General features: G+C 38.4%; 1 protein-coding gene across 4 annotated transcripts in view; it reads left to right on the top strand.

The window, feature by feature from the left end:
* Positions 1 to 27,428, top strand: part of fer (fer (fps/fes related) tyrosine kinase) — a 43,351-nt gene that overhangs the window by 2,184 nt on the left and 13,739 nt on the right. For 2 of the 4 annotated variants that reach the window (XM_081367064.1, XM_081367066.1), the window contains 12 exons: positions 5,604 to 5,887; positions 6,090 to 6,263; positions 6,349 to 6,448; positions 10,795 to 10,978; positions 14,200 to 14,337; positions 14,690 to 14,809; positions 15,005 to 15,127; positions 17,033 to 17,222; positions 20,209 to 20,304; positions 20,411 to 20,614; positions 20,806 to 20,928; positions 24,477 to 24,533. In XM_081367064.1, coding sequence (XP_081223190.1) covers positions 5,678 to 5,887; positions 6,090 to 6,263; positions 6,349 to 6,448; positions 10,795 to 10,978; positions 14,200 to 14,337; positions 14,690 to 14,809; positions 15,005 to 15,127; positions 17,033 to 17,222; positions 20,209 to 20,304; positions 20,411 to 20,614; positions 20,806 to 20,928; positions 24,477 to 24,533 — 1,719 coding nt within the window. In that variant the 5' untranslated portion in view covers positions 5,604 to 5,677. Of the gene's footprint in view, positions 1 to 1,833; positions 2,089 to 5,600; positions 5,888 to 6,089; positions 6,264 to 6,348; positions 6,449 to 10,794; positions 10,979 to 14,199; positions 14,338 to 14,689; positions 14,810 to 15,004; positions 15,128 to 17,032; positions 17,223 to 20,208; positions 20,305 to 20,410; positions 20,615 to 20,805; positions 20,929 to 24,476; positions 24,534 to 27,428 lie in introns of those variants that run through there. The other 2 variants (XM_081367065.1, XM_081367063.1) reach the window with 2 other exon arrangements.

The following is a 27,428-nucleotide window of genomic DNA, read 5'->3' as shown; positions in this document are numbered from 1 at the left end:
CTACACAGTGAATATTTCATGAATATGACAGTGGCCAACTGGATATAGAGCAGCATGGTTTAAAATCAAGAATTTAAAGATTGTTGCTCATGTTTGTCCAGTGACAGCAGAAATCTCCTGTCCAAATCCAATTCACATGGATGAATATGAGAAAGTATTATAGCAGGGGCCTTTCTATTATTAATAATAGAAAGCAAGTGCTGTAATACTTTTCATTTACCATTTGCTTTCTTTATTCAACCTTTTTCTGAACTGTTAGCCTAAACAAAGACAGTAAACTAATAGTAGCCTAACTCTGATAATTAAAAAATGGCAAATACTGGGCGATGTATATTGGTCGACCACTAGTTCGGACCTAAATGTCTTACAGAGTTATTGTAAAGGTAGGTTTATCACTGAAAACAGTATCGTACGATGTTCACTCTTTAAACAGCATTATGTTAAAAATGAACACTACGGCAACAGCTTTCAAACCTGCACACTATGGCGTTTTGCTTCGGGAGGAGCAAAGATTTAGGTTTTTGTCAGATTTTCAGTCGCGCCGTTCTCCATATTTAGCCTACGTTTCTTTGTAGCTTTTAGCCCCTGCCTACAAACGCGCTGGATCCTCTCTCCCGTTAAACGTTTACTCTTTGAATTCTTGCACCCGGGAACAATATAAGTCTATAATATGAACTAAAAGTTTGCTAAGAAGTATTTCCTACTAAAGCAAGGCAGTATTTGACTCTGTTCAAAAGTATCCATAGCAGACAGCCAGGTGGAAGTGGCCTAGGACGGCAACATTCCCAGGGCATTATAAGTTTTCCTACTTATTTGGTATACATTAGCATAGCTACTTCAAGAAGGGGAAAAAAATGGATGCTGCATTAATTGCGTTAAATATTTTTTCTATGTTAAAGAGAAAATATTAATTGCAGAAACGAACACATTCTTTTTGACCGCCCTAATTTGAACATGAACTTGCCAAGTACATAATATAGCCATTGTCTAAAGTTGTCATTTTAGCCGTCTTTATGAGAATGGCAATCTTCACAGGAAACCACACATCACAGGAAGTCACATTCAATTAACATTGTCTGCTTTGGTCTCTTCTTGTGGCTTACTGACACAACTTACTCCCTCCTATAGTTTACTGGTTGACTATTTAAACAAACTGTACGTTTACTGTGAACTTTGGTAGTTAAGCAGAATAAAAATATCCCAATCAAGTTTAACTTGCTCACTTTTTATGATGGCAATAGTGCCATTTCAAAAGTATATTGCCAGAACACTACTTTTAACCCTCACAAACGAAGATATCTCATGACAAAGAGTATGCCTCATTTAATAAAAACAGTTTTATGATTTCCGTAAGTCTTTCAATACAACTCAATTGTCTTCATCACTTTTAGTGGTAAACATCCTCAAAAGAAACTGCCTTCCTGTAAGCTTCTTAATGAATCGGTGGTTCTATAAGCTAAGTGTGACCCAGTGTTAGGCTATTCCCTTTGGTGGAAGAAGGGGAGCAGAAGGTTTGTACTCTTAGATAAGGAGGTTATTAAGGGCTTTGTGAAGAATTAAACTACATTACTAATCTGAGTAATTAAACAACCTTCTGCTTTAGTCCCCGACGGTAAACCAGTCCACCACGGTCACCATTTTTGATATTAGAAGCTTTTTGATTTAATTGTAGCACACAGTTCAGTACTGTTATGTCTCAGTGTCATTAATTGTGGCATGTTGTCATGCTAGCCTCAAGGCACAAATAGCTGAAGTTGTTCTCATACTTATTTTAGTTGCTAAGAAGGGACCTGAGAAGTGTAAAATGTGGTGTTGTGTTACTGCCTATACTTTCGTTTCAACAGTCATTGACTTTTAGTAGATCTGGCTGTTTTCTTGACGGGCCACTCATGTGGGTTTTAGACGGTTGTCATACAGGAAGTCTGTTTTCGCTTGATTTGCAATTGATAAACTTCATTCTCTTTCAATTAACCTGCATTATGAAACCCGGAATGAATGTTCACTGGTTTAAGCCACATTCCTTGGTTTCTCTTGCACGCACTGGTTGGGTGAGGTTATTTAGCGAAATGGAGACGTGTTGATAACAAGGTAAGAATTCTTGGTGATGCTTTTTTTTACGTGGTTATTTAAGACTGGACTTTGAGGTGTAAACAGATCATGTTTTTGGTGTGATACTTGGAGGAACATGTCCTGAGTGTGACACGTCAGTCGTCTAGGTCTTCTGCATAGCCTATATTTTTTTCCAGGCAAATCTGTTTTTCTCACTGGATAACTACTATTGTTTGGTAAAAAGCTGTCTGTGGTTTTCTACTGGGAGGCAATGGAAGTGGACTATTAGGTAAAATAGAAATTTCTTAAAAAAAATAAAAAAAATCACTTAGTAGTTTATATGTTTAACAGAAACATCCTCTTAGCCTACATCTTGTTTATTTGGTTGCTTCTATAGAGTAAAACTTCCCATTCAGCAAAGTGTAAGTTCGCCAAATTTTAACCTACTTTGTATTATTGGTAGTTATAATGTCGGTAGTACATGTTAATTAACAATGTATACTCTTTCTATGTGTTACCTAGACTGACAAACTTCCGACGAGCTGTGGAAGGGCAATCTGTAGTTTCCATGAAAGCCAAACGTGTTTTGTTAGCTCTAGGGCTTTTGTGAACTACAGATTGTATTTCCACATTTTATGTATTCCTGCCCAGAGACAGTCTGATCGACAGAGGGTTATTAAGAAGCTGTTATTTTATGAGTAGGTTTATCGCAGAAAATTGTATTGCACTTTCTTTGTCTACTCTTTAAACAGCATTTTGGTAAAAATACTATGGCAACACCCTTCTTACTGGCACGCAATGGTATTTTGCTTTGGGGGGTTGGGCAGAAGGTGCTCCCCATTCCTCTTCTTCCTAATTAACTTTAAGGTTTCTTCATCTCGGTTTGGTATAAAACATTGTGTTTGTAGTCATCCAGTTTGAAATGGCAACTACAAACGTAGAGGTTCTTCAGAATTTTCTTTGCATTCTCTCCATATTTATGATTCTTTGCAGCCTTTAGCCACTGCCTATAACTGGACCTTCCAGTGAAACCGTCAGATTTCTCTATGGTGACACATGGTCTTCTCCAATCATTTAGTCCATTTAAACCCCGCCCCTACAAGCTCACGCTCATCTGCCTCTACTTTTTAGGGCAATTCCCATATCTCAAAATCCAGTGAACAACCGATGCATAAAACCAAGTCACAAAAATCTGTTACACTCGGTTCAATTCAATTTAATTCAAAATTTATTTGTATAGCGCTTTTCACAATACATATTGTTTCAAAGCAGCTTTACAGAAAGTGCATTTCAGAAATGTACATAGAAAAATACAGTTAGTTAATCATGTATTAATTTAGGGCATAACATATCGCAGATGGGTTCTCGGTTGTATTTCACAAATTACGGAAGATTATTTTAAAGAGTTACCATTTTATCTGCCAGAAATCAGTCTCACCTTCTCTCGATATTAAGATATTGAACTTGCTTGTTATGTCTCTTTATTGGCATGCAAAGATTTAGTGAATGAAATATGATTAGGACAGTAGAGTTAGTCACAGTGTTCTCTCATTTACGATTCTTCCTTTAGCCACTGCCTTCAACGCACTGGATCCTTCACTGGAAACCTAAAGTAACTCTCCCGATAAACGTTTACTCTTTAAATTTGTGTACCAGGGAACAATACAAGTTGGTTGGTAAGGAGTATTTGCTAGTCAAGCAAGTCGATATTTGAAGGCGGTATATTTCAAGCCTAACAGTAGGAGCAGACTGGGAGTGGCCTTGGACATCAACATGCCAGGTGCATTATGGGTGTTGTTTTTCTACCTATTTGGCAAAAGAAAAACGACAGCCTTTTTTCTTTAGTCAGGTAGCAAGATTTCAACTTTTTTTTGCCTTTCTACTGCACTGGCAGCCACGTTTCATTGAAAGCCTATTTTATCAGTGGTGAATTTTCCCTTTAAAGTGCCCCTATTGTGCTTTTTCGGATATTACCTTTAATTCAGTGTGTTATAAAGCTGTTTGTGAATGTAAAATGTCTGCAAAGTTTTGAAGATCAAAGTGCATGACAAATAAAGTTATTGTCTCCCAAAAGAAAGAACCGTTTCTGAACTTTCGTCAGTAATTCCAGTCTCACTTGCGTAAGTGAAAGTGAAAGGACACTCCAAAATTGTAATGATTTTTATGAATTAATCAATCATTCATCATGTATAAAAACTTTCACTTTGAAAAAAACATTTTAAACTGTTTTTGATGCACATGTATTCATCATTTAAGAAAAATATGCTATTACTTTTTGCTTGATGGTTACAAGCCTCTGTAACAATGTTAAAGGTTCAGGGAAGAAGGAGGGGGAATTTGTTATACGTTCAACACAACTTTAATCATCAAAAAGAAAGTAAAGCGGCAGCCCCTCACTAGACGACTGCTGCACAAACATAAACAGGCCTGGTCTTCTCTCATCTTGCACTGTCGTCACTCCTCCATTTATCCTTCCGGAACTCCTTGAGTGAGACTCGAGACCGGGTTGGCGCGCAGGTGACGCTCTTTAGCAATTGCGCCACCGTCCTCGCTCCATTCCCGCGGCTCTCGGCCCCGCCCTGCTTGTCACATTACGTTTTAGCATCATTAGCCTACATTTAAACATTTATTAAAAATGGTATAAAAGTTTATCAAAACCATTTGAAACAAGCATGAATACAAAGAGTACAGCTTGGCACATGTGTTCATGCCCTTTAAAGGGTTAGTTCACCCAAAAATGAAAATTCTGTCAGTAATTACTCACCCTCATGTTGTTCCAACCATGTAAGTCTTTCGTTCATCTTCGGAACACAAATTAAGATATTTTTGATGAAATCTGACAGAATTTTGACTCCTCCATAGGCTTCCAGTGTGACCGAAACTCACCGGCCCAGAATAGTTATTAAAACATCGTTAAAATAGTCCAAGTAACTACAGTGGCACTACATTAAGTTTATCATGCGACGAGAATACTTTTTGTGCGCAAAAACAAACAAAAATAACGACTTTATTCCACTTTTCATTTCCTTCTCTCTGGGCCTCGTAGTGTTTTTGCGCTGCGCGTCTGTGTTGCACGTCATCACGCAACACACACATGACCGGCGTCGGCCAATAGTGCGCCTACGTGGTGACGTGTAACACAGACGCGCTACGCATTGTGCGCAAAAAGACTACGCGAACCAACTAGAGGCCCAGAGAGAAGGAAATGAAAAGTGGAATAAAGTCGTTATTTTTATTTGTTTTTGCGCACAGAAAGTATTCTCGTCGCTTGATAAACTTAAGATTGAGCCACTGGAGTCACTTGGACTATATTAACGATCTCTTTAATAACTTTTCTGGGCCAGCAAGTTTCGGTCACATAGAAGCCTATGGAGGAGTGAAACATGGCTCAGATTTCATCAAAAATATCTTAATTTGTGTTCCGAAGATGAACGAAGGTCTTACGCGGTTGGAACAACATGAGGGTGAGTAATTACTGACAGAATTTTAATTTTTGGGTGAACTAACCCTTTAACTAACCAGTCATTATTTCTACCCATACCCTCTCTCAGCAGCAGCTGTGACAATGCAGACCTGAGCGGCACACCTCATTGAGTGAGAGAGAGAGACAGCGTGCCTTGCGAGTAAGATGGGGTTTGGCCAGGACCTGCGCAACTCCCACGAGGGTCTGATGAAGCTGCAGGACTGGGAGCTGAAGCTGCTGGAGACGGTGAAGCGCTTCATGACCTTACGGGTGAAGAGCGACAAGGAATATGCATCGCTCCTGCTCAACATCAGCCAGCAGGTGGACAAGTATGACAACTCTACTCAGATCAACTATGTCAGCAGTGTCTCCAAGGTAACAGCCTTCTGGTCCTCTCCGCTGCATTATGGGTAGCTGATGCTTGTTATATGCTCAGTACCTGCAAAATTCTCTCTGTGTTTTTTGTCTTGTCATCTCAATCTCTTTATCTCTTTGTTTGTTTCTCACATTGATTCACCCACACACACACACTTTCTTATTCTATCGCTTTGCATCATCTTGTGGTTGTTGTTATCAGTCATGGACTCACATGGTGCAGCAGACAGAGCAGTTGAGCAAGATTATGAAGTGTCATGCTGAGGAGCTCAACTCGGGGCCTCTCCACCGCCTCACCATGATGATCAAAGACAAGCAGCAGGTGAAGAAGAGTTACCAAAGCCTCCACCAGCAGATCGAGTCTGAAATGAACAAGGTGAGCCTTTGCATAGATCACCACTGCCGTTTCAGGGAGCATCAGTTTGATGGATCAGTTTTGACTTGGCTTCTGTCCCCCACAGGTAACCAAATGTGATCTTGAGAAGTTGAAATGCACCTACAGGCAGTTAACTAAGGATGCTGTTTTAGCAAGAGACAAATATAAGGAGGCCATTGTAAAAGGTAAGGTGTTTGTTTATTCTCTGTTCTCTCAAATAATAAACCGATTATGTCCAATTCACACCAAAATTACTCTTATGAACCTGTTTTAATGAGTCTGTCAAGTGCATGAACAGTTTAAGTCAGGGCCTGTCCCAAAACCCACACTTGCAGTCTTGGCCACTTGAGAGTGCATACACACGACAGTAAATGTGTTAGACTGTCCCAAGTCTGATAAATGCCAAAGCTCAGTGCCCTCAAATGGGTCATGACGTGAGAAATCCAATTTTCCTTGATCTTTTGACATGTAAGAGATCTTTGTACCATTAAAACATCCTACAAGTTTCATATCTCAAAGCATCCTCCTCATTATAAACAATTATGTAACCAAGCTCCAAAAATGTCTCTTTTGGATGTGGTGGGATCTGATGTAACACGCAAGATGTGAATACATCAGCAAATGACTGCCTCTTGAGCAAGACGAATCATTATTCATCGCACCATAGGCCCCGCCCACTGGCGTACAGTCGCTTAACGGCTGACACCTGTCTCTTCAAAAGCAAATTAGGGTTGTGCCGATAGACGATAGTATCGTGTATCGACGATAGACAGAGATATCGCCGATGGCAGATGCCTTTGACGATATCAATACGATAATTGGCTCGTTTTCCTATTAATGTATTAAATCATTATTATTATTATGAAGCTAGTATAGTTACAATTATATTTGCCTTGCCTAAATTCATAACAATAACCACACTTGCGACATCACATAACCACACATGCGACGTCACCGACGCGCGCGTATGAGGACTCCTCAAAGAAAATATTTTTAAAACAGACTAAAAAAAAACTACATCCCACAACGAAATTTAATTGCAAGGTGATCCATTCACAAATTGCCAAGAGTGCTTGTTTTAACAGACGCATCATTCTTATACAGAGCCAAGATGAAGACGCGGCATCGTTGTTCGTCAGTATTTTGTTTCCATAGCACATTAACAAAATATTTAATGACAGTAAAAACACTAAAAACAGTACAATTACAAAATATTAATTATAATAATAATATCAATAAAATTATATAGGCCGCCTAGGCCTAATAAAGTTACACGAAGCATCTGTTGAACTCTGCCTGTGAAAATCACAAGCAACTTCAAACTTGTTTAACAAGAAATATTCTTCTATTTTTTTCACTGTCAATAATGTGAGTCCAAAAGAGAAATATTAAGCCAGTAAATTAAGATGCTGTAGCCTACCGTTATATCCACCGTCGTCTCTGAGAGAACGCGCCGTTAATGCAGTGAAAGCGCAGTCCGTTTCTGCTTTCACTTTCAGGGAATGAGCGCGTTTACATGCACGTTATTAACTCGATTATGCTGAATAAACTGACAATGCATGTGGTCATGTAAACGGATTAACCCATTTTCCTTTATCAGAGTCAAGTCATAAGTAAGTACCGATCGACTTTTAGATTTTTGCCTCTGATTTCTCCCGGCATTTAAAACCCGCGTTATTTGGGCTTATTGAAGTGCGGTGCGCATAAGTGAAGTGCATCCAGACAGAGGAGGACATATCGCAGACTCCGACTCTTTCTTGACCCAATAAATTAAAACGTGTTTTCATGATCTCGTGCAGAAGCAGCCTACAGTCAAAATGCTGCATCTGTAACGGCATGAGAGGATAATGTGTGTCCGTAAATTTCCCGCTGACATGTTGAAATATACAAGAATGGTCAGATACAAGAATGATTAGGATCTTTTTTTTTTTTTACCTCACTATACCAGGAAATAACCTGATTTAGCCTATTAATAAACACTCCACCTTTGCTAGCAAAATAGAAAAAGATTCTCATTTAAAACAAAGTAATAAAACAAGCAAATTGATGAGTAAATAAGCAAGTTAATAATCAAATAAGTAAGCCCCGCCCCCCTCACGATAATATCGTGTATCGCCGATCTCACAGGCTGACGATAGGACGATATGAAAATGGAGCATATCGCGCAACCCTAATAAGAACCCATTATAATCACTAACGCTGTCTACACTGGATACAGCATATAGATGCCCATTCAATTTCTGACATACTATACACGCTTGAATCTACTGACAAGAGGACAAATGGAAGAGTAAAAGAACGTTGGCTTTGACATGTCCTGTTTAAACAGCATGTTTGCGAGAAGGATCCCAGCATCAGGAACAAGTGAATGGTTTACTTTTAATGAAGCCCAAGATTGAGTCGGAGTAATTATATGTTTGTTTGGAGCATTTGACTGCAGATTGCTTTATAATCAAGGCACAAGTGTTATGGAGATTTTTCAAAAAAGCTTTTGTTGAAAAATTAAGTTGGCGACCTTATTGGATCTGACAGCAAAGAGCAAGTAAACATATTTCATAATGCTTTGTCTGTAAATGATGGTTTTACATGGATAATGTTTTCAAAAGAGGGTCAGAATGAGGGTTTAAAATTTTGCGCACACACACACACACACACACACACACACACACACACACACACACACACACACACACACACACACACACACACACACACACACACACACACACACACACACACACACACACACACACACACACACACACACACATAAATATACACTTTATTAACATTACAAGTGATCCTCAAGGAACCTATTAAAATAATTTAAAAAATCCATGTCATGACCCCTTTAACGCACACTAAATCCATATTGGAGCAGTATTTGAGCATATCCCATCATTCATCACGACCTGGAACTGACGTGGCCCAAAATTGCAAAATATCAAGAAAAACTTCCTAGTGTAAGTTAAAGAAATGTTTATATTTTGCAAAACATTTGCATCTGCTTTTTAGAAGCACCGCAATTACTAAATTGTATCATCTGTTCCATATGGACTACTGAAAAGACATTTAGAAGTTTATTTCAAAGTACTGAAAATTAAAATGTGTAAATAAAGCTCTGTAAAAAACATTACTTTCAACTTTACACTTTTATGTTGTAAGTGTGTTTTTTACGTCCGCTAGGGGTAAGACGCAATAAATTAAAGAAAAAGGTACAACAGGCTTCCAGCAGGCCGTCAGATCAAAAGAACCGAATGGCGAATACCAAAGAAGGCGAATAAAGTAAATTATAATATAAATTTATTGTGAATCACAAAAGTAAATAAAAAATGAATAGAGAAATAAATCAATCGAGTGTTATTCTCGTCAGAGAGACCCAAGGCCCAAAATAACAAACAAAACCCAATCTATTGTAATTAACCTAACATAAAGAGAAGAAAATGAACTACAATAAAGCTTACCTAACTACGCTCATCAAAAACATGGAATAAATAAGTTCCAAACTAAAGAGCAGGTGTCTCCTACATTACCAGCTGCTGGCAGGAAGTCTGAGCCATTGCGACCGACACGAAGCCGCAACAGTTCCCTCTGTCAAATGGAAGAGAAGTTTTTAAAAGCTGATCATCCAATTACCGCTGGCAGGCGGCAGCACTGTTAGCAAATCAGCGATGATCTGAAACTCAAAGTGTCGTACTCAAACGTAACAGTGTCCCATCGGCTAATCAAAAGGTCTACACATGCTTGTGGAATTCATACCCATTTGAATACAATATACAAGTGCTCAAGTCCCTCAGACTCGATTACTCAGTTATTCTCCAATAACTCCCTTACTGAATCTGGAGTAATTTATCAGGATGAACGGAGATCTATTTCTGTGATGTGCAATGTAGGTTTGTCTGTCTAATTTTGGTCTCCAGTTACTCGCCTTCATGTCGGTCCAAAGACTTTCTTCTGGTCAATATTTAGTGATTACCCAATATATATCTGGTACTTCTGCTGAAATTGTCATTTTTAAACTTTATTTACGGAAACTATGATTGGTAATATATGAAAATAATAATAATAAAAAATATGTATAATTATTTTTAAATTATTTTGAATAAATTACAGAAGATTCAATATCTAAATGTTATTAAGGATTTACATTTTTACAACAATTAATTTACTTGACTGTAGTAGTCATTTGTGATTACAGTTTTTTTTTTTTTTTTTCAAAAATAATGTCTACCCAACATAACTTTAGAGCTTGACAACAAAGATTGACCTTGCAGTGGTTAAAGTGGTTTGACATAACTAGAAAAAAATGCATTTAAAAAAATGAATGTTGGATAGAAGAACAATGTGAAGAGTTAAAAAAAAGGATCTTAGTATAAACAATAAACAAACAGTAAATACCAGTATCGATTGACCACTGCTCATATAACAAATCTGCAGTTTTCAAAGGCTTACACAACACAACATTAGCCTTCAGAGGAGTTCTCCTTTGACTTTCATCTCACCGCCACAATTGCTTTCATCTTCCCTGCAGGCAAAGAGACAGAGAAAGCCCGTGAACGCTATGACAAAGCCACCATGAAGCTGCATAACCTGCACAACCAGTATGTGCTGGCAGTGAAAAGCGCGCAGCTACATCAGGAGCACCACCATGAGACTGCACTGCCTCTGCTGCTGGACTCCCTGCAGAAGATGCAGGAGGAGATGATCAATGCACTGTGAGTGGACCAGATTACACTTCTGGTTTATTTCATAAATTTGCATTTCATTTCATAAATGCATAAATTTACATGTCTACAGTACATTCCACATGTTGATTACCACACAGACAATCATTTTAGCCTGTCCATCAGTTTTGCAATGGAATGGAAACAAACAATGGAAACAATATAGCTGCATGCAGCATATAAGGGGCCAAGCACTATAGAGGTAAATTGATGAGCAAACATGACAGTGGGCATCAGACCAACTGAATAAATGATAAAAAGGCATTTAGAGACAATTTTAAGCAAAATGGTTGAAAACCCATACATTTAATCACTTTCTATATGACATAATTAGGGCCCGAGCACCAATGGTGCAAGGACCCTCTTGTAATTGCTCTGTTTATTGCTTATTACGACCAATAGGTGGTGCCGACACCAATTTGATCTGGCTCAGATGCAGTTTGGCTTCATGCCATCAAATTTGTTGGTGGTAAACGAAAACGGTTTTGCCTATTGATATGAAATCCATAACTTTTTGCCAGCATGGTCGAATTTGTTGAAAATTGGATCAACAGTCTAGGAAAAATTAGAAAAAGTAGATAAAAAAACAAAAAAATAATGTTTTTGGAATTGGTATTGATTTTTTTTGGTATGATCCAAGGGATCTATCAAGACCAGTCTCATGACAATAGGCTAAACTAATCAAAAGCTATTAGTGTTTTTTTAATTTCATAATAAATTTCATAATAATTTTTTTGACCACAAGATGACACTGCCCTGAAACTTTTTGAGTACCTCCAGGGCATTGTGTCGAAGACAAATAGCGAGTTTTGAAACGATATGCCAATGAGTTCGTAAAATATAACATTTCACAACAAAATTCAAACATGGGAAAATTGCCGACATGGGAAAATTGGGTATCTTTCAGCATAGGGACCAGTCTTGTGATTTTTGGCCAGATTGTTCAGAAGTTGTAAGCAAAAATAGCAATTTTTCATATCTCCTAACGACTAGGTGGCACTGTGCCAAAATTTGCAGGTATCCTCATGTCATGGTTGTCATAACACACACCAAGGCTGATTCCGATTCATTTCCCATGTTTTTTTGTTTCTAGCCATGACGGGTCAAAAGTTATTAGCGTAGACTTGTGCAAATTTGGACAGTTGGTGGCGCTAGAGGGATTGAGTTATAAGACTCCAAAATGAGGGTGGTTAATGTTCAAACTGTCCTCTATCTGTGTGCCAAATTTCATAACTTTTACCATGATTCTATGGGCTGCCATAGAGGGACAGAAGAACACTACTAACGATTACAATAAGTGCCTTCACACCTTCGGTGCTTGGCCCCTAATAATGCTTCTTAAAATTGAAGCTTATAAATACCAGAGGATTCAAAAGTAAAACTCCAAAGCACCTTATATTGTCACTGAACTGTGAGTTTGTCTAAATGGTCCTTTTGAGGTAGAACTACTTTTCAAGGTGAAGGAAGGAACTTAAATTTGAGTCATTTCCATCTAGAACTGAAGAAAATTGTGTCTAGTTAAGGTTTGTGAAACAGTGTAATTACTTACCAGTTGTTCATATGGCAGTGTGTATTTGAAGATACACAGTTAAAAAATATATATAATTTACAACACACTTAAAAAGTTTGGAGTCGGTAAGACTTTTTAATAGGGGTGTCACTGGCTAGATATATTTAAATTAATGACATTTGGCATTATCAGGACCCACAAATATTGCCCCACTGCATTATTATACATTATATTCAACATTATATAGTAGTTTAATGTAATTCTGACACTAAAACTCTGTAAACTTGAATTTTTTCATTTTGGGTGAATTATTCACAATACATTAGGCCTATGTCATTATCCATGATACATATTGGTGCATTTTTGTATTGTGGTATATTGTGACACAATATATTGTTACACCCCTACTTTTTAATCTTTTTGAAAGTCTCTTCTGCTTAGTTTATTTGATCAGAATACAGTAAAAACGGTAATACTGTTTTCTATTTTATTATATTTTAAAATGTAATTTATTCCTGTGACGACAAAGCTGAATTACTACTTAATACTCCAGTCTTCAGAGTCACATGATCCTTCATAAATCATTCTAATATGCTGATTTAGAGCTCAAGAAAGATTTCTTATTATTATCAATGTTAAAAACCATTCTGATGCTTGATTTGTGGAAACTGATGCGCTTTTTTCAGGATTCTTTGATGAATTGAAAGATTAAAAGAATCGGCATTTTTATTATGGAGATTATTGGTAACATTATAAATGATTTGCTGTGTTTGATCAGTTTATTGTGTTTTTGCTTCATATGTAGAAATGACATTTTCAGCATTGAAATGAGAATATCGCTTCCCGTTCAACTGTGGAGGGCAGTGCAGTTCTCCCACTGTACTGTGTCTGGTTGTTGTGAATGCTTGGACTGCCACGTGTATTCAAATCTTTTGTTATAGACCTTGCGCAACCAGTTCAGCTCCACCAGAACCATTACTGCATGCTGTAGCCTCAATCCAATATCTCATAGCTGTCAGAGGATTAGCAGAGAACAGAAGTCTCTTTGGATTTTTTTTCCTTTCCTAAGCTGTTTTTTAATCACAGAGTTTGCAGTAATCTGATGTGGAAGTTAATCCACATGAAGGAAACAATTGCAAGAGCCTTCTGGGATTGATTTAGAAAGCACCACTGATTTATACATGACCATTCAGTGTGGGTCAAACAAGCCAGGGAAAAAGTTTTATGTTCAGAAACACTGACTAGTGTAACTGTTAGTTCATTTTAAAAATGATAAATAATAGATTTTAGTTGACCTAATCAGAAAATCAAATCTCTAACCTCAAAGGGATTAGAGATCATTTCACCATTTACTTGTCCTCAAGTTGTTTCAAACCTGTATGAATTTCTTTCTTCTGCTTTGTGTCTTCAACACAAAAGAAGATATTTTGAAGAATACGGGTAACCGAACAGTTGATGGGCCCTAATGACTTCCATAGAATGGAAATGAATACAATGGAAGTCAATGGGGTCCATCAAGTTTGGTTACCGACATTCTTCAAAATATCTTATTTTGTGTTTAGCAGAAGAAAGAAATTTCGTTCAGGTATGAATTTAAGTATGGCTTTGGCTTTAATATGCTCAACATCTTAATGAAATGGCACATTCATAAATGTTCAAACAATGATTTTCATTTTTACTGTTTATTTTTTTAATATTCTAGTAAGGGGATTCTGGAGGAGTACAGTGAAATCACCAGCCTGTTAACAGATGAAATAGTGAAGGTCCACAAAGAAATACACACTTCCATCGACCAAATCGATCCACTGTCAGAGTATGACAACTTCATCGAAGTTTACAAGTAAGGCACTTGAGGGAAAAAAAATCAAATTGATTACAATGTTTTAAAAGAGTGAATAATTTGTTAACACTTTACAATAAGGTTCCATTTGTTAACATTAGTTAACTACATTAGTTACATTAATCATTTTTTTATAATAATTTATTAATACATTAATAAAACTACATTAACAAATACTGTAACAAATATATTACTCATTGTTTGTTTGTTTGTTTATGAACTATGAGAAGAATTATTGTCAAGAGCTATCAATAATTTTATTAAAACTGTTAAAACAACTAAATATTTAATAAAAAAATTGTCAGAAATGTGTCCAATAACTCTGACATAACCTCAATTTCTATTTCAACAGATCACCAGAAGACAAAGAACCAAATGTAGAATTTGATGCAACGCTGTTAGACGAAACAGAGAATCTTCAAGCAAATGAGATCCTGTGGAATAATTTGACGGCAGAGAGTTTACAAGCCATGTGAGTTGCTAAATTCTCAGTCACGTAAGATAGATCACATATTAATAAAAATTTGCATAATTGCTTGGTAGCGTTAGTTGAACATTGATGAGTTTTAGCTATTTCCACAGTCTCTATGTTCTGTACCAACAGCTATTTTTTATGCTATCAGTCATGAGTGGTAAATGGTAAAGGTGTGTGTTTGACTGATCTCAGGCTGAAGTCAACCTCAGAGGAGCTGCTCGTGACCCAGCAAAGTCTGCGCAGCAAAGAGGAACTCATGCTGGACCTGGAGAACAAAATAGAGGAATCTACCAAAACCTATGAGAAGAAATCTGAGTAAGAAAAATTAAGTACTTAACTACCACAAAAATGATATGAGCTCGGGATGTCGTCTCTTAGACCTGTGGTTCTCAACCAGGCAAACTTCCAAGGAGGCCACAAGATAATTATATTTAAAAAGCAATGCTAAAAAATCAAGATAGAAATTCAGAAACTGAAATCATATTCCATGTTAGTTTACACTAGTTGTGACTTTTTAATTCAGGAGTTATACAGTATGATGCAGCAGGTTTTTTTTTTTTTTTTCTCACTGAATCCATTATTTGAATGAATGTCCATTCATGGTCATTCTCTTCATGTCAGCTATAACAATGGATGCAGTAGTGAAGTGTGGAGAACTCAAGTGTTTCCATAGAGATTCATTAGGCTGAGCAGAGCGCTCTGTGTTGACCTCAGCACCTCTGTGAAGATGAAAGGGCTCGGACTGATGGAGCTCAGTGAACTGGATGGATGAGGATTTGTCCAGCTTCAGCACATTCTTTAAGGTCTGCTGGGTAATCCAGTACAAGAGATGCTGATATAATCACCTCTGCAAACTGAAATGAGACGCACTGCTGCTCAGCTCTACACCTGAACTACTTCAGCACTGAGTTCAGCTGGCTGAATTGACATGATGTCTGCAGTCATTTATATTTATATTTAATCATAACATATGTTAACGTAAAATCTTACGTACAATTTAATTGTGTCATTGTTCATGACAATCAAGTTTTTAGTCTGCATGTGAAACGGGACTTGTCAAATTTAATAAATGGCTTAATGGTTAAAAAAAATTAACATCGCTAATTAGTTGCATTAATTTATTAACCCTGTATAGCCTGATATGAAGAAATAGTCAGAAAAGATGTTTTTTTTTAGGGCTGTCAAAAGAGTGTGTATTTATATATACAAATTTAATTATACACAGTACACACACATATATTATTTAAACACAAACTTTTATTTTGGATGCGATTAATCTTTTGACAGCCCTAGTTTTTTTTAAAAGTGGAACAGTTTATTGAACCTTTGGGCAAAATCGGAAAAAATTGGCTGTCATATTTGATACATTAGGCTTTTATGGCTCATATAGTAAAAATATGGAACTCCCACTTGAATAGGAAAAAAACGCCTTAATTTTATTGAGAGGCCCAAACGGAACAAAAATATGCAATTTGGTGCAGTTTTTGATGAAATTCTGATCATTTGAAAAGAAATCAAAGAGAATGCAATGCAAGCCAATGATGATCGAATACAAATAAATGTTCTTTAAAAGCTTGATGTATCATATTTTATACTCATATTTATGAGTTTTCTAAAAAATAAAAATGGATGATCAAGTTTCTTCGGTCCATTATGTATTGTTCATCTTGAAATATAACTAACAATATAAAAAGTATTCTTACATTTATTTTATAAAATAAATAAAAATAGGGAAACATTTTACAAAAAAACACACGTGCCATTTTTAGAATTATACTAAAAGGCCTTTTACTTGCTAAAAACTATGAAAATATCAGTCAGATGTCAGAAGGCATGTAGAAGATGCCTATATGCAACAGGTTATTCAGCAAAGTTTTGATTATGTTAATAATTTAAAGGCCTTTTAAATTTGCTTATGAAAAATGATACAGTAAGCTTTATAGGATTAAAGATGTCTTTGCTATGTTTTGTAGTTTCAGTGGATGAATTTTGATAACATTTTGGCGGTTTGTAGTAAAATTGATTACAGAAATGAACTTGACAGTGCGTCTGCCTCTGACATAACATCCAGAAAAATCCTTAAAAAGAGATTAAAAAGATGCATTCATTGTGGATTGAACACTGTGATCTCTCTCTCTCTCTCTCTCTCTCTCTCTCTCTCTCTCTCTCTCTCTCTCTCTCTCTCTCTCTCTCTCTCTCTCTCTCTCTCTCTCTTTTCAGTGTGGTGTTGTTACTCTGTCAGAAGCAGTCTCTGGAGGAGTTGAGGCAGACGGTCCAGCTGCTGCGCTGCTCGGAGGCCAAACTCACGGCACAGAGAGAACTACTGGAGCAGAAGATGCAGGAGAACGAGGGCAAAGAACCGCCGCCTGTCGTCAATTACGAAGAGGACGCCCGCTCCGTCAACTCAATGGTAAGGCATCGCTTGGAGCTGCGTCCCAATTCGCACACTATCTCCTTATTAAAGAGTGCAGAGATTAGAATTTGTGCCTCTCAAATTAGAGCACATTAAAAATGGTATGCAAGAGGTGCCCAGATGATGAACTATTTCTGGTGGATTTTTGACGTGTGTCCAAACTCGTATGAGCCACATTCCCCCAATGGAAGACGAGTTTTTTGTGACGGTAAATTCATTTCAGTTGCAGAATGGTCGAGGTTAAAGCTGCTTGCACAGCGGCTTTGCAATGTATAAACCTAAAAGTTGAAGGGGTCATTACTAGTTATAAATAATGACTTCCCGGTCTGGAGGTAACCTTTATGTGTCAGACTTTCATAAAGTTCTCAGGACAAAATTGGCCATGGCAAAAATTGTTGGGGAAAGTCCCAGTGGTAAATGACAAAGTAACAACTGTTTTTTTTTTTTTCCTGGTCATATGAACAAAACAATGAGGAAATAAATATCTCACACACACACACACACACACACACACACACACACACACACACACACACACACACACACACACACACACACACACACACACACACACACACACACACACACACACACACACACACACACACACACACACACACACACACACACACTACAATAAGTAGCATATTGTAGGTGTTAATAAGTTGGTAAAAATCTCAATGATTTCTGTAATCTCTATAATATATATTCTTTGCTCTAATTACTATATATTTAAAAAATAATTATAAATATACTATATACTGTACTTTTAATTTACATGTTTCAAATGAAACGTGTGTGTAGTCAGTAGTCTAGGCAAATAAACATGAAATAAATATTACATTTAAAATCAAATAATTTAAAATAATGTAACACTTAAGAACTCAAAACTCAAAAACTCCTCTTTGATCACCAGAATGACATATTTTTATGTTTTTTTCCTGTGAAAAAAAATTATTCAAGCCTTAAAATAGCTTGAATGTAACTCTACACACTTTCTTCATTTAGTATACACGGATCAGTGAATATGCAAATTAGCCCCGCCGTCAACCCACTCACACCAGCTCAGAGATCCACTCGGTCAACTTTTACTCAAGTTACTGTAGTAAACTAAACGCTGCACAATGGTATCGCTCTTTACAACGTCGGACACATAACGGTTATTCATATAATTAGCCTTTTGCTTAACTGCGTTATCAAACAGCTAATGTTATCTTTAATCTTTAATAATGTGTTGCTAATGTTACACAAACCATGTTCCCGTTCGCCATCTCAGTCTGCCTTTTAAAAATCAGTATCTGTAGAATTAGAAACGCGTTGAACATCATAGAAAGACATACAGTTCATCATGACATCATAATATACATCATATACACAATTCATCCACTATATTGCTAAATGTACACAATTTTTCATATCAACAGAAAAATATACCGGTATGGCTTCTCTTGAGACTCCCCTGCTTCCCCTGAGTAGTTAATGATATGGTTAAGCCGCCTGCACATTGGTTACAAGGTAGTTTGTGACGTAAGAAACAATAGCGATTTCAAACCACATTTTTGATACTGTCTTTGTTTCACTGGACTTTTAAGGAGAAAATACTCAGCTATGGTGTTGAGTTATGAATTTTTACATGGTTTGTCTGAAAGCATATTAAAAACACCACATAGACATATAAACAACATTAAAAACTAGATTTTCATCATTTGCCCTTCCACAAATGAAGGCCTAAAAAAGGTCTTAAATCAGAGCAGAAAGTCTTAAATTCCTAAAGCCATGGCATTAAATGTTGCATGCACGGCAAAGAATGTCTTGTTTTCCAATTCAAATATCTAAATGTTCCAATACAACTATCTACATTTACCTGAGATGCAAAATAAAGATATGAAGTCTGTTTTTCTGAGAAATTGAACAAAATTAAGTGAGTTTACACTTGAAACAAAAACAAATATCTGTCAATGAGGAAAGAAAACTAGTTTTCCCATTGAATTAAGAGGAGTTTTCTGACCCCGTTGGCAGATATTTGTTCTTGTTTTAATCAGAAACTCGCTTCATTTTGATCTGTTTCATAGAAAACAAGACTTTTTGTAATGCTGGAGGGTAGGATCTGATTGCAGTAATAATATTTGTTGACAAAAGAACCAAAAAACATAAGGAGCAGAACATCTAGTACCCGGATGAAATAATATAAAAGTACTGAGAACATCAAGAAAAACTATTTTGCAGTATATGTATTTTTTAGTGTTGCTCCCCTGGACATTTACATTATATTGACATGTTGTGTTCCCTTCACTTTATTCCTGACATTTTCTTCACTTCAATGTTTTAAATCTACCTGCAGAAACCCACATGAACCAGATCAGAGAATATCAATTACATTCAAATTCAATTGCTATTACTAACAATAATTTTGACTTCTTAAACCGATTGTTCCCAGCCGCACCCCAACACAATATTATTTGCGTGCTGTGATTTTATTTCAAGATATATGTGCATTTTGTTGTGTAATATGAAGGTATAGTTTGATTTGACATGCTGCTGGTGTTGAAGCTGTCTGAAGAGGGCAGTGTGTCCTCAGTTTTATTGCTGCTTTTTTTATTATTGCTGCACAGTATGATTTATTAAGACTTTTACTGCAGGGATTGTAAATGAGATTTCTTTTCTTTTTCTAAAAATGTGTCTGTTAAATTATTTTACTTTTGTATTCAAATATATCCATCCAAATATACTTGAACACTAAGTGTATGCTTTTTGTCTTACAAAACAGTGCTTTGGCTGTACCATATTACAGTAAGAATCTGTGGGGTTAACATGGTACAATGTTTCATTATTATGCAATGTGAGTAATGGTCTATAAAGAGAGAGTTTTATCACTGTACCATGTCCAAGAAACGGTTTTAATACTTTTTCTGCTAGACTTGCACAAGTATTTGATTTACCGTTTCATTACAACTTAGTCATGGACACGTACATTTTGTTTCAGGATAAAAGCAAAGACAAAGTATCAAAGTTTGACACCCTCAGACACTCCATCGCTGGAATCATCCGCTCGCCCAAGTCTGTACTGGGCTCTTCATCAGTAAGTTTCAGAACCGAGTCTGCTGCTTTTTCCATCAACACTTTCTCATTTCTATCCTAACCTGTCATATTCTCTGCTTGACCTCCTGGGTTTTGTCCCTCTTCAGTTTTTCGATGTGATACCCACTAGTGAGAAACCGCTGAGCGAGCAGGAGTGGTATCACGGTGCCATTCCCAGGACAGAGGCCCAGGAGCTGCTGAAGCAGCAGGGAGACTTCCTGGTGCGCGAGAGCCACGGCAAACCTGGAGAATACGTGCTGTCTGTGTTTTCAGACGGACAGCGCAGACATTTCATCATTCAGTTTGCTGATGTGAGTACATTATTAAAAAAGTTGTCTCATTCAAAGAATACATTTTTCAAATTTGTGTCCGATTAAATAAGTGGAGAAGTAATCATAAAAAAAAAAAATTATATTTGGTTTTGTTTTAAAATACACCAAGTAATTCTTTTATTTTGAGTTTACTCAACTGCCTGATTTCATTTGCCTCTTTTTGTCTGCAGAATCAGTACAGATTTGAAGGCACTGGCTTCCCCACCATCCCACAGCTCATAGAGCATCATTACACGACTAAACAAGTCATCACCAAGAAATCCGGGGTCGTGCTCTTGAACCCCGTCATAAAGGTGAAACATCGTGTCTCTTTTCATTTTAACAAGCTGTTCTGCTCTCGGTAGTCATTTGCTGTGCCACTTCTGAGGCTATCACTGTATTTCCAATATGAAGCCATAAAGTTCCTTATTACAGAAATTCAGAGGGTACATTGCTCATTTCCCCTAACGTGTGCAACTACATTTGATATTAAATTGATGTCGTGCAGTGCAGTTCTCAAATCAACCTGTCCTGCTGATGTAAAGTCCTGTGTGTGCTTTGATTTCTCTTTGGCTATGAAAAAAGACTGTAGTGGTTTCGAAAATTTCGCTTTATAGTGGTCCACACTGGCTGGATTCCCCCCGGGAAGTGTGTGTGTGTATCAGTCATGGGTGCGTTTCCCGAAAGCATCGTTGGCCAACTATGGTCGCAAGTTCCGTCGTTACCAATAGAGTTCAATGGACATTGCGATGAACTTGCGACCATAGTTGGCCAACGATGCTTTCGGGAAACGCACCCCAGGTCGGATGATTACCTGTCATGCTGTTCCTCTGATGGGTTTTTGATGACGGGGTAAAGTTCTCCATCCGAACATGTTGACTGAAATCATAATAGTGGTGATGTTTCTGCTGCAGCATGCAAGAAACACTCTCACACCCCTGTGAATGCTGGGATATGTTCAGACTGTGTAGAACTGCACATTTAATTGACAAAATCGAAATTGTAATATGGTCATGTGTGATTATTAAACTGTAATTTAATTACATATGAAGCATGTACACTACTGTTTAAAAGTTTGGGGCCAGTAAGAGTTTTTTATTAAAAGATATTAGTATTTTTATTTAGCATTAAACGTTCAATTAAAAGGGAAATAAATACATTTATAATGTTAAAAGTGAGCTATATTTCAAATATATGCTGCTCTGTTGGACAGTCTTCAAATTTGACAATAATAAAAAAAAATTGTTGAGCACCATATCAGCACATAAGAATGATTTCTGAAGGATCATGTGAAACTGACGAAGTCTTGATGAGCATAAAAGACTTCTTTCATTAACATTAAAATAATCTTACTAGCCCCAAAGATTTAATCATGAGTGTACCAACTTCATATACTCCAAACAAACATGAGGCTCATAATGTGGTGTTTTTAGTTGGGCCAGAGTGGACTGAAATATGTCCTCACAAACTCAACATATCTTGAGGTTCTCTGAGTTTGGCTTGCTTTATGCAATTATTTTTCCACACATTTGCATAATTCCAAGCATTTCTAACCATACTAGGTTATTATACAAATGTAATAGCCTGACAGTTTCAATTTATCAGATTTTGAGAGAGGAACATTCTGGAAATTCAAAAAAAATTCTATAACATTTTAATATTAGATAATAATAATGTTGTTGATCATGTTATTATTATTATTTGACTTTATTTTTCAAAAAAAGTGCAAATGAGTGAAAACTGGGCTGTTATTACAGAAATTACAGCATTACAGCTGAACTCAAGCCTGGCCCACACTAAAAGATTTTTAAAATCTTATCTAATTTTCAAAATGTGAGAGACCATAAACATGATGATAAAAATGATAAATCATTTTTTGGTTCCTCTAGTGTGTGGAGTGCCGTGATGTGACCAAGACAGCACACCACACACTTAACAGGTTCCATCCACAAACAAGCAGAGTCCTGACTGTGAACACGTGAAATCTCGCAAAATCTCTCGCGGTCAAATGTGACATTAGTGTAAACAAACATGGCGGTCGACGGGCTAGAAGAAATGGCAATATTAGTGTGTGGACTGCTTTTTACAGAAAATTCGTGGGGGGGAAAAAGAAAAGGGTTAGGGTGCAGTTGTGGAGACAGGTCTTTCGTCAGCTTGCTTTCTGTTTGGCAACACAACACGAATTCTGATTGTAAATATTCAACATGTTGGATATTTACGACTTGAGAATGGTGTTGCTCCGACATTCTTCCGAGTTGATTCAGTCACTCTTAACACACATCCCACCACAGGAAAATCTGATAAGATAATCTGTAGAACCATCAAGATAATCGTGACTGTACCTAGGATTGTCGGAAGAGGAGAATTGGGACCAAAATCGGCCCGATTAACACAGAAATTCCAGTTTTGATGCAGAAACTGCTGCTTGTTTCATTGCTTCGTTTTGAATAAGCATGTTGAGTGAAGTTCATTGTTTTCCAGGCTAATTTCAATACTGCAGGTCACTCATCCTCATGACGTTTAGAGTTAATGGCCCTTTAATTGATGCTATTATCAATGTTGAGGTAAATGTCTGTTCTCATTGCCACTGCTGTTAATGTGTTGAGGTTTTAGAAAGGGATTTTTCTTTTTTGTGTGTATGTTTTAATTGTCTTTAAACCTCTTTGAATCCTCTATTAGTTTGTGATCAGTAAAAGCAGTTTAGGTCATCTCTAAAATTTGAATTAAACACACTGACAGAAAATCATAGACAAGATATGCACAGTAAATGCTTCTTTAAATATTACCTTTCATGCAGTGTGCAATATAGCTTTTTGTAAATGTAAAAGGTCTGCAAAGTTTTAAAGATCAAAGTGCACGACTAATGAACTTTTGTATTCTAAAAGAAAGAATTGATTCTGAACTGTTGAAACAGGTCGCCAGCAATTCCAGTCTCACTTAATGTTACATACTTGTGTAACTATGTAATATATTTGCATAATTCCAGCCTATAGCTTTCATTGGCTGCCCGTGAACGATGTCTACTTTTACCATCAAACACTGTAGTTGTAGCTGAGGCCTGGAAGAGTTTGGTTCATGATGTCGACATGACAAGTCAACGATGTTTTCAGCGCTGCGAATCCACTTTGAATGCATTTCAGAAGGATGAGGACGGAATCCTGCTGGAATTGATACTAAAAAACCGACGGCATCATTAGTTTAACTGTGTATCAAGCACCGAAGAAGCATCCGGAGCTGAAATTCAGAAATGCTCATAGAGGTTTTGTTGTTTTGTAAGACGTTGACCAATCACAACTGGGCCGTCTGACCAATCAGAGCAGAGTAGGCTCTCGAAAAGGAGGGGTTTAGAGAGACTGGATCTCCGAACGAACCGTTTTCAGACTCTTTGAGAAATTATATGATGTGCAATGTATATTATGAGAAAGACCATGAAACCTATTGTAGGAAACCTCCAAAACAAAATTAGGAACCTTGAAAATAGCATAATAGGGCCACTTTTAATGAATATTTTGGTTTATTTACTTTGTGAGTTTGTATTTTGCATAGATAAATGGATTGTGTACATATCTCTGTCTATTGCTGTTATCACAATAGTGTCAAAGAAAGTTGTAAAAGTAGAGGTTTCACAAGAAAAATAGGTTTTTGGAAATCTTTAAAAGATATCCCAGTATGTCTCTGTCTAGGCGAGTGCTTTTGGAGAATGAGGTGATAATTGCATCATTATCATTCATCAGAGGAGTTGCACAGTGACTGACCCACAGGACGCTCAGCATCTCTCTTCTGTTTGTCTCTGCACGAGTCATTAGTTCATTAATGAACATGTGTCAGAAAGATAATTTGCTATTGTTGTTTGTTTGCTCAGGATAAGAAATGGATTCTCAATCACGAGGACGTCATTCTTGGAGAACTCCTTGGCAAAGTAAGTCCACATCCATTGTGCTTGTGTTTGAGACTGTTGCAGAAAAATACTGTGGTTGTACCATGGTACAGTGATCAGATGGTAATACCATGGGACTTTGATGGAGATATACATATGCTACCATTCAAAAGTTTGGGGTCAGTAGTTATTTTGAAAGAAATTAAAGGGTTAGTTTACCCAGAAATAAAAATTAATTACTCACCCTCATTAATTACTCACCCCAAACCCGGAAGACTTTCGTTCATCTTCGGAACACAAATGAATAGTCAGGTCCGAATCTTCAAGATTGTGTAACCCTGTAGGCATTTTTGAGGAAAAGTTGTTATACCACATTTTTAGAAAGTTCAATGTCTCCTGAATAAGGATCCATCGTATAACATTGAAATAAGGGTCCCATTTTCTTGTAATTGTCATTGAAACAATAGGTGCATTATTCAAAGCCAAAACACTACTGGTGGATAGGGTAAAAATTTTAAGTTATAGATATCACCATAAAACCTTTCCAGTTTTTCACTTACATAGAGACAGACATTTTTTGTATTACAAGTTTTCTGAAATGTCATGTTTACATATGCAAATGAGGCATACCAGTATATATATATATATATATATATAATTCGAGGGGCAGGCATACCAGTGCGCGGTTCCCCCTTTCGGGCTAGCCCTGTCTCTTCGCGTCTTCACAAAGGTTGTCGAGGCAGCCCTTGTTCCTCTCGACGACTGGCTGATCCTAGCTCACTCTCGAGACAAGGTTTGCGAACACAGGGACCTAGTGCTGCGGCACCTAGCTTGTCTGGGCCTTCGAGTCAACTGGGAGAAGAGCAAACTCTGCTCCGTGCAGAGGATCTCTTTTCTCGGTATGGAAATCGACTCGGTCGCCATGTGCGTGCGCGCGCAGTCACTGCTAATTTGCCTTCGTCAGTTCGAGGGCAAGAGTGCGTTTCCACTGAAACTATTTCAGAGGCTCCTGGGGCATATGGCATCCGCAGCCGCAGTAACGTCGCTCGTCTTGCTTCATATGAGACCGCTTCAGCTTTGGCTTCGCGATCAAGTCCCGAGGTGGGCATGGCAACAAGGCACGCTCCGAGTCCCAGTGACTGCCTTCAGACCTTCACCCCGTGGACGAACCTCAGTTTTCTATGGGCTGGAGTGCCCATAGAACGAGTTTCCTGGCATGTTGTTGTATCAACAGATGCCTCCATAATGGGCTAGGGCGCCATGTGCAATGGACATGCTGCCGCAGGCTCCTGGACAAGACCCCAGCGCCTTTGGCATGTCAATTGCCTCGAGTTGCTGGCTGTACGTCTCACCCTGCACTGCTTCTGTGCGTTGCTCAGGGGTCAGCACGTATTAGTCCGATCAGACAATACCGCCACAGTAGCGTACATCAACCGACAAGGTGGTCTGCGCTCCCGCCGTATGTCGCAACTTGCCTGCCACCTCCTCATATTGAGTCAGAAGCATCTGAGGTCGCTTCGAGCCATTTATATCCCGGGAGACCTGAACCGTGCAGCTGATATGTCTCGGTTTCGGCCTCTCGCTGGAGAATGGGGACTCCATCCCCAGTCGGTTCATCTGATTTGGGATCAGTTCGGGGACGCACAGGTAGATCTGTTTGCCTCCCACGACTCTTGCCACTGCGACCTGTTTTATTCCCTGACCGAGGGCACGCTCGGCACGGATGCACTGGCGCACAGCTGGCCGCGGGGCCTCTGCAAGTATGCGTTTTCCCCCAGTGAGCCTTCTTACGTAGACTTTGCGCAAGATCAGGGAGGACGAGGAGCAGGTAATTTTGGTTGCCCCGTATTGGCTCAACCGCACCTGGTTCCAAGAACTAGTACTCTTCGCGACAGCACCTCCCTGGCCAATTCCTCTGAGAAAGAACCTGCTTTCTCAGGGACGGGGCACCCTATGGCACCCTCGTCCCGATCTTTGAAACCTCCATGTGTGGTTCCTGGATGGGACGAGGCAGGTTTGAGTACCCTACCACCAGCGGTGGTGGCTACCATCACTTCCGCTAGACTAGAGCATCGTCCACGAGACATGCCTATGCGTTGAAGTGGAACCTCTTTGTCAACTGGTGTTCTTCTAAACTTAAAGAACCCACGAAAGGCCCGATCAGTGTCGTGCTTTCCTTCTTGCAAGAAGGGTTGGAGCGAAGGTTGTCTCCCTCCACCCTGAAAGTGTATGGTGCCGCCATTGCCACACATCATGATGCAGTTGATGGTAAGTGCATTGGAAAGCACGACCTGATCATCAGTTTCCTGAGAGGAGCGAGGAGACTGAATCCTCCTCGCCCTCCTCTCGTTCCCTCTTTGGACCTCTCTGTGGTTTTAACTGCCCTGCAGAGTGCTCCCTTTGAGCCTCTGCAATCAGTGGAGCTTAAGTTCCTGTCAATGAAAACAGTGCTCCTGGTTGCATTGGCCTCCATCAAGAGGGTAGGGGACCTGCAGGCATTTTCGGGTGACGAAGCGTGCCTGGAATTTGGACCGGCTAACTCTTACGTGATCCTGAGACCCCGGCCTGGATATGTGCCCAAGGTTCCCACCACACCCTTTCGAGACCAGGTGGTGAACCTGCAAGCGCTGCCCTTGGAGGACGCAGACCCAGCCTTGGCACAGCTCTGTCCAGTACGCACCCTCCATACTTACATAGACAGGATGCATTGTTTCAGGACTTCAGACCAGCTCTTTGTCTGTCATGGTGGGAAGCTGAAGGGAAAGGCTCTCTCCAAGCAAAGGTTGTCTCACTGGATAGTGGACACCATTGCTTTGGCTTACCAGCAGCAAGGTCGACCATGCCCCCTTGATGTGACGGCCTGCTCCACCCGGAGTGTGGCATCCTCTTGGGCTCTAGCGCATGGCGCCTCGCCAACAGACATATGTAGATCTGCAG

This window comes from Scardinius erythrophthalmus (assembly GCF_964197995.2).
Source record: "Scardinius erythrophthalmus genome assembly, chromosome: 5".
Lineage (NCBI taxonomy): Eukaryota > Metazoa > Chordata > Actinopteri > Cypriniformes > Leuciscidae > Scardinius > Scardinius erythrophthalmus.
The sequence above is the reverse complement of the archived record's forward strand: the minus strand, read 5'-3'. Positions and strand labels throughout refer to the sequence as shown.